General features: G+C 42.8%; 1 protein-coding gene across 1 annotated transcript in view; it reads right to left on the bottom strand.

The window, feature by feature from the left end:
- Positions 1 to 3,635: 3,635 nt before the first annotated feature.
- BIRC6 (baculoviral IAP repeat containing 6) overlaps positions 3,636 to 7,468 on the bottom strand; it is a 271,529-nt gene continuing 267,696 nt past the window's right edge. Inside the window, exons 72-73 of the mRNA XM_023511826.1 lie at positions 5,210 to 5,279; positions 3,636 to 4,802 (exon numbers count right to left, since the gene is read on the bottom strand). Coding sequence (XP_023367594.1) covers positions 4,623 to 4,802; positions 5,210 to 5,279 — 250 coding nt within the window. The 3' untranslated portion in view covers positions 3,636 to 4,622. The remainder of the gene's footprint in view (positions 4,803 to 5,209; positions 5,280 to 7,468) is intronic.

The raw sequence follows: 7,468 nt of genomic DNA, 5'->3' as shown, positions 1-7,468 counted from the left end.
AGACTCGCTTGAGCCCAGGAGTTGGAGGTTGCTGTGAGCTGTGATGTCACAGCACTTTACCCAGGGGGACAACTTGAGACTGTCTCAAAAAAAAAAAAAAAAGTGAGGAACATTGGAAGGGGCCACACCCTTGGCTCTCTATGCAGAGAGGGCTTGCTGGTGGTGGCCTCCCCAGGTCTCCCAGTTCAATATAAATGGACCGATTAGGTGTTCTTAATTGGCATCGAGTTGCACCGACATTCACTAAATGCAATGTGGGTGCCAAGAAGACAGACAAAGATACAAAGCCACTCAGTCTAAGTTTACTTCAACCCGCTCTGTCCGGGTGCCATCACCCCTCTCCTGGGGAGCCCACTACTAGATGCTGTCTTGTCCTTATAATCACACTCCCTGGGCCCTGTGCTCTGGACCACATGTATCACAAACACATTAAATCAAAGAATACACGGGGGTTCCTGTCATTCAAGATCCAAGAACACAGGGTGTTCCTTAAACAGCTGCTCTCTTGATTCACATTGTTCAGGCTCTAGAGAAAAAGTATTTCTGTCCTTGAAACAAGTCTCTCAAGTCCAAATGCTTCAAAAGTTTGTAGGCTGTGCTAAGCATAGTGTGGGGAGCAGACACTGCAGAATTAAAAATATCGGGAGGATTTGAATTGCAGAGGCTCGTGGGGAAGAGAAAAGATTAACTTGTTAGATCCCCCTCTCAGAATGCATGCAAAAGATTCTTGCAGAAGTATAATTTCTCACTCATAATGCACATCCATTTTCTTGTAATTCTTTGTGTTCTATTTTTGGTTTTGGAGGTACTCACAGAATCGAGTTTTGTTTGCAACAACAATGAACAGTGGCTAGGAAACGTTTTATAATTTTAAATAATTCATATGAGATAAAACATTCAAATGAGATGTAGCATGTTTGAAATATGTTACGAATTCATTGCATTAGCAATGAGATGACATCAAATGGTAAAACTGCTGGGTTTTGTTCTGATAAAAACAAACTCTACCCTTGGTAGAGTGTCCCGGCGTCATAGCTCACAGCAACCTCAAACTCTTGAGCTAACGTGACCCTCTTGCCTCAGCCTCCCAAGTATCTGGGACTATAGGTGTCCACGACAACATCTGGATATTTATTTTTAGAGACGAGGTCTTGCTCTGGCTCAGGCTGGCCTTGAACCTATGAGCTCAGGCAATCCACTCGCCTCCTCCTCCCAGAGTACTAGGATTACAGGCATGAGCCACCTATAGGCCATGAGCCTGGCCTAAGATTTTATTAAATATTAAAAACATAAAAATGTTAGCTCTCTTTGACTAGTATTGATTTAAAATTTTGGTAGTCAGTGAATTGCTTGAGTTCACAAGTTCCAGACCTGCCTGAGCAAGAACGAGACCCTGGCTCTACTAAAACAGAAAAATCAGCCAGGCATGGCTACTCGAGGGGAGGGACGGGGATCACCTGAGCCCAAGAGCTTGAGGCTGCTGTGTGCTATGATGTCCACAGTACTCTATCGAGGATGACAAAGTGAGACTCTGTCTCAAAAAAAAAAAAATGTTTATAGTACACTCTAAAAAAAGTTTATTGTACACTCTATTTGGAGGTTTTGGTCAATGCTAGGAGAATAAACATTCTGTTTAAATAGTTCTTAAACTTTTCTTTAAGATTAACAACTTTATGGTTAATAGTTTCATGAATAGACCAATTCACTTCACTGGTTCCCACACTGGTTAATTCTCTGTGTGTTACTCTCTCTCCTGAAGTGTATTTCCCCACTGTTTGTGACCTACCACCCGCCTTCTACAGCGGGCTTTTTAAACTTATCTCCTTGCCTCCCAACGCTTGCAGAATGATCTGAAACAGTCTGACCAGGTTGCTCCCCTAATTAAAGTTACCTGGGAGCTTTCCATCACCTATTGCAGCAGTTCTCAACCTTTGGGTCATGACCCACAGGAACTGTATTAAAGGGCCACAACATTAGGAAGGTTGAGAACCACTGACCTATGGGATGTCAAAGCTTTATTTTTATTAGGGACAGAGTCTCACTTTGTCACTCTGGGTAGGTAGAATGCCACAGCACCATAGTTCACAGCAACCTCAAACTCTTGGTGTCAAATGATTCTCTTGCCTCTGCCTCCCAAGAAGCTGGGACTATTGGCACCCACCACGATGATGAGTTAGTTTTTCTATTTTAGTAGAGACGGGGTCTCATTCTTGCTCAGGCTGGTCTGAAACTCCTAAGCTCAAGCAATGCTCTTGCCTCGGTCTCCCAGAGTGTTAGGGTTATAGGTGTGAGCCACTATGCCCGGCCTGTCAAAGCTTCTTAACAAGACAAGCAAAGGCCCGTGATGAGCCCCTTCTTTCCCACACCACAGTTGTCCCATTCCATTATTCCCCTTTGCCTATTAAATCTCTAACTTGAACTGTCCTCTGTCCTTCTGCTCCCTTATGTCTGGAGTAACTTCCTTCTGCTTGGCTTTTTTATCCTCACCCTTCAAGACTCAGGATAGCTCCATTTAGGAACCATATCACTTCAGTGCCCATCAACATTTTGCCTGAGATCAATACTCCTCTGTGTTCCTAACAGTATCCCAGACATAACTGTATCGGGGCCTTATCAAACGGCACTGACATGATGACTGGTCCGTCATGCACTCCACAAGTACAGGAACCTGTTCTCAGTAAAAGTGAGTGCTCAATTTTTTTTTTCTCTTTGAGACAGAGTCCTACTATGTCGCCCTCAGTAGAATGCCATGGTGTTACAGCTCACAGCAACCTCCAACTCTTGGGCTTAAGCGATTCTCTTGCCTCAGCCTCCCCCGTAGCTGGGACTACAGGCGCCCATCACAATGCCTGGCTAAGAGCTCAAATGTTTGTTGACATAAGGTCTGGATCCCAGATGGAACGGTTTTCAAAAATCACAAACCGGACCTTAATAGTCCTAATGTCGTTACTTTCACTTTATAAAACTTTCTGAGGTCTAATAACTTGGAAAAAATGACCCAACCATATGTTAATGATTTTTTAAACCCCCAAACTGGAGGTAGCTTTTATGATCTAGTCCTGATGGAAGCCTGTCAGTCCACAAACAAACAAACAAAGAAAAAAACCTCCAACAAACGCATGCCTGAAGGACTGGTGAGGTGACTGTCCTCTTGACTTGTCACTCCTGCTAACTGTATGCTTGGATTTGAGTCAGCAAGTCTGTGGATGCCACATAACTTGATTTTTCCCCTTCTCAGACACTGACTGCAACTATCTTGTCACCTGCAATGCAGCTCGCTACCCACCAGACCTAACACTCTGCGTTTTAGAACCTTGGATTGTTCCTCCTTTATCCATGCCTGAAGGAGCTCTGTGCCTTGTACCTGAAAGAGTTTCACGTCCCCTGAGCTCACTTTTCCTTCACAAAGTAACTCATTCTTCAGAGTACAGTTTTCTAGTCAGCTCCAAATTTAGAGGTTCCTACACGCCATTTTATTTTATGTAAATACTGTCAAGAAGCACCTTGGCCTTTCCTTCAAGGTAATTAGTCTTGGAAAAACATCCTTTGCTCTCCCACATTTAGGTCTTGAAAGTATCTAACTCTTTGTCGACATAGCATTTCACACCATGGCAAAGTGTTTTAGAAACAAGACATACTAATTCACCTAAGTCTTTATTTATTTGGCTCTAGGAAGAATTTGCATGAAAATGAGCCTGTATGGCAGGTACAGAGTGTACTGTAACAGCACCAGAGAGGTACAGCCTCTCTCCTCTACAGAGCCTCAACGGGAGTACATACATGGGACTGCAGTAATAAAACCAGATAATCCAGGAAAAAGGAGCCCTTTAGAAAAAAAAAATCAGTTTAGAGTGACTTTTCCAATTGACCATTCCTTTTCATATACTCAAATTCAAATAACAGATACATTCAGAGGCGCAAATGTTGGCATAGAATAAAATCATGTTCATTTATTTTTTTCTGCATCTTAGAATTAGAAGGCATAAAATTAAATATGTTGAATGTAATAAATTCATCCATACAAGTGCAAGTCTCCAGCTATAATGCATTTTATGGCAGATTTATTATTTAAAAAATGTACCAGTAAATCAAAAAAGAGGGAGTATGTCCATTTAACTTTTATTGAAGTGTATGGAGGAGGTCTTCAGAAATCAAATGAGCATGAAGATATGGCCAAACATAAGATCTATCAAATTCAGTGAAAAGTTGCTGACTTTAAATAGTAGTTGTAAGAATGACCAATATATATTCTTTGTTAACAACCTCTCACTCTACTGTAAAAAAAAAAAAAAAAGAAAAAAAAACCAGAAAAAAACATTCAGTAAACATTCTTCCTAAGGTAGTTTCCCTTATGTATCAGTGATTTATCCATTTCTTTGTATACACAAATTTGTTGAACATACCAATCAGTGGTTCTCACAATTGAAAAATAAAAGCACGAAAAGTTTACACTCTTGTACAGGTAAATAAAAGATCACCTTGAATTAAACTGGATCTCCTTAAGGGCATAGTATAGTTTCAGTTTCATTACCTATTACATAATTAGTTTCTTACATACAAATATTGACATATTTGGCTTGTGCTTGAAGCCTTTGTGTCTATGAAGTCCACGTCAACGCAGCTCATAATTGGAAGTCACTGGAGAGTTCTTTGCTGCTGCCAGGCCTGACCTGATCGTGCATTAGTGTCTCCTCAGCACCTGCTGTGGCCCTGCACACCTCCGAGGCATCCTCCAAGTCCGGGTCCAAGCCTTCGGGGCAAGGAAGTTTCAGCAGCTCTTCACGGAGCTGAGCAGTGTGACGCTATGCAGGAGAAAAATGACTGATATAATGAACTGTAAATCCTGAGATTCCACATCATTTGAGGGAGGCACAGGGTTTTAACAAAATCTAAAGAATTAAGCCTAGAGATATTTACTGAACACTTCCCCTGTGCAAGCCTACACAGGTCGTAAGAAAACTGGCGTGAATCTCTGCCCTGGAAGTAGCCCTGAGTAGGATACACAAAGCCCACCCACACCCCACCCGCCCAGACGATATTTCTCATCACTTCAAGGACACTACCAATTCGATACCTGTACTCTTTAAAATGAGAGACAGTAACCCTTGTCTTGTCATATATGCTGCCTCTGTGTCTTTCTGAGAGAAAGACAAGCCCCTCAGTCAAAATGAATCCACTATTATTTTAGTGAATGAAAACAAGTATTTACCAGGCCTTCGGTAAAATGTTTGCCAAATGTTTCACATTCAGCATTAATTTTCTTAATGCTCAGAATAAACCTTAAAAATAATGTTACCATTAGAATTTAAAAAATAATTATAAACAAATAAAAAAGAAGATCTAGGCTCGGCACCTGTGGCTCAAGTGGCTAAAGCGTCAGCCACGTACACCAAAGGTGGTGGGTTCGAATCCAGCCCGGGCCCGCCAAACGACGATGGCTGCAACCAAAAAAAATAGCCAGGCGTTGTGGGGGGCGCCTGTGGTCCCAGCTACTTGGGAGGCAGAGGCAGGAGACTCGCTTGAGCCCAGGAGTTGGAGTTTGCTGTGAGCTGTGATGCTATAGTACTCTACCCAGGGGAACAGCTTGAGGCTCTGTCTCAAAAAAAAAAAGATCTAGGGAGACTAAGGAAATTTTACTCCATGCTACAATTTACAGAAGGATACAGGAAAGCTAATAGTAAGTGGCTGGTTGTTTACAAATATAAAGTTTCAGTTTCTAATTTTCTAAAAGAAAAGAAATTATCTTATATATCATATCAAGGACTTTAGTGTATCAATAACTGGCTTTGAAAATTATTATTATTTTTAGAGATAGTTTCACTTTATCACCCTCGGAAGAGTGCCATGGCGTCACAGCTCACAGCAACCTCCAACTCCTGGGCTCAAGCGATTCTCTTGCCTCAGCTGCCCGAGTAGCTGGGACTACAGGCACCTGACACAACGCCCAGATATTTTTTGTTGCAGTTTGGCCGGGGCCAGGTTTTGAACCTGCCACCCTCAGTATATGGGGCCGGCGCCCTACTCACTGAGCCACAGGAGCTACCCTGGCTTTGAAAACTAACCAACATTTACAGAACAATTTTTATTTATGAGGTAGTGTATTAAATATTGACAACATAAAGGCAATAAGCACAATAAGGATGACAGGGTGGCGCCTGTGGTTCAGTGGGTAGAGTGCTGGCCCCATATACCGAGGGTGGTGGGTTCAAACCCAGCCCCGGCCAAATTGCAACAAAAAACAGCTGGGTATTGTGGTGGGCACCTGTAGTCCCGGCTACTCGGGAGGCTGAGGCAAGAGAATTACCTAAGCCCAGGAGTTGGGGGTTGCTGTGAGCTGTGTGATGCCATGGCACTCTACTGAGGGCAATAAAGTGAGACTCCGTCTCTAAAAAATAAAAAAAGAAAAAGACTGTCTTCACAATAAGGATGATAAAATCTCTGAGCTCTGGAAGAGTACATTCTGGCTGGAAAAGTAAGACATATAAATAGGGGCAATGCCTGTGGCTCAGCGAGTAGGGCATTGGCCCCATATGCCAAGGGTGGTGGGTTCAAACCCGGCCCTGGCCAAACTGCAACAACAACAACAAAATAGCCGGGCATGGTGGTGGGCACCTGTAGTCCCAGCTATTCGGAGGCTGAGGTAAGAAAATCACCTAAGCCCAAGAGCTGGAGGTTGCTGTGAGCTGTAATACCACAGCACTCTACAGAGGGTGACAAAGTGAGACTCTGTCTTTTAAAAAAAGAAAAATATATATATATATGTATGTGTGTGTGTGTGTGTGTGTGTATACATATGATGAAATAACTACAGCCTTCCAGTGTAAGGTTTCAAAGTATATTTACATGCTGGTAACTCAAAATTCCTCTAGCACCGATTTTCCTTCTATGATGTACAATAGCTTTAAACATTAACCAGGAAAGAAGAAAGCAAAATCTGGATACTGGGAGGCCTCAGTCGAGGTGGTGGACACCACGGTGGAATCAAGCTGAACTGCGTTATTTTTCCAGAGTAGCACTCAGCAGCAAAGATACAGCATAAATACTATAAGTCTGGATTAATCCAGAGATTGAGATTTCCAGGTCAAGGGTGACACAGAAAAAAATTCAGTGAAGAATCCAGAATATGAAGCAAGACAATGATTGAAATATCACAGCTAGAAAAGAAAGGGGGTTGGACTTCACATCAAGCCACTGAGCTCCTATGCTGGAAGCTCTTCCCCTTCTGGAAGGGGAAGAATGTGGGCCAACAGGCTAAGCTGTGAGCGGCCCCCTTAAGAAGGCAGCACTGATAGGACCCAGTGCCAATCACGTGTACTGGCTGAGCAAAGGGTTTAATGAGATCTTTAGATTTTAAGACAGAGGAAAGTGATTTAAAATTAAGGAAATAGGCTCGGCGCCTATAGCTCAACCGGCTAAGACGCCAGCCACATACACCTAAGGTGGCGGGTTCGAATCCCCAGCCCAGACC

This window comes from Otolemur garnettii, unplaced genomic scaffold (assembly GCF_000181295.1).
Source record: "Otolemur garnettii isolate 467f Iridium unplaced genomic scaffold, OtoGar3 scaffold00022, whole genome shotgun sequence".
Classification (NCBI taxonomy): domain Eukaryota; kingdom Metazoa; phylum Chordata; class Mammalia; order Primates; family Galagidae; genus Otolemur; species Otolemur garnettii.
This window is presented reverse-complemented; position numbering and strand designations above follow the sequence as displayed.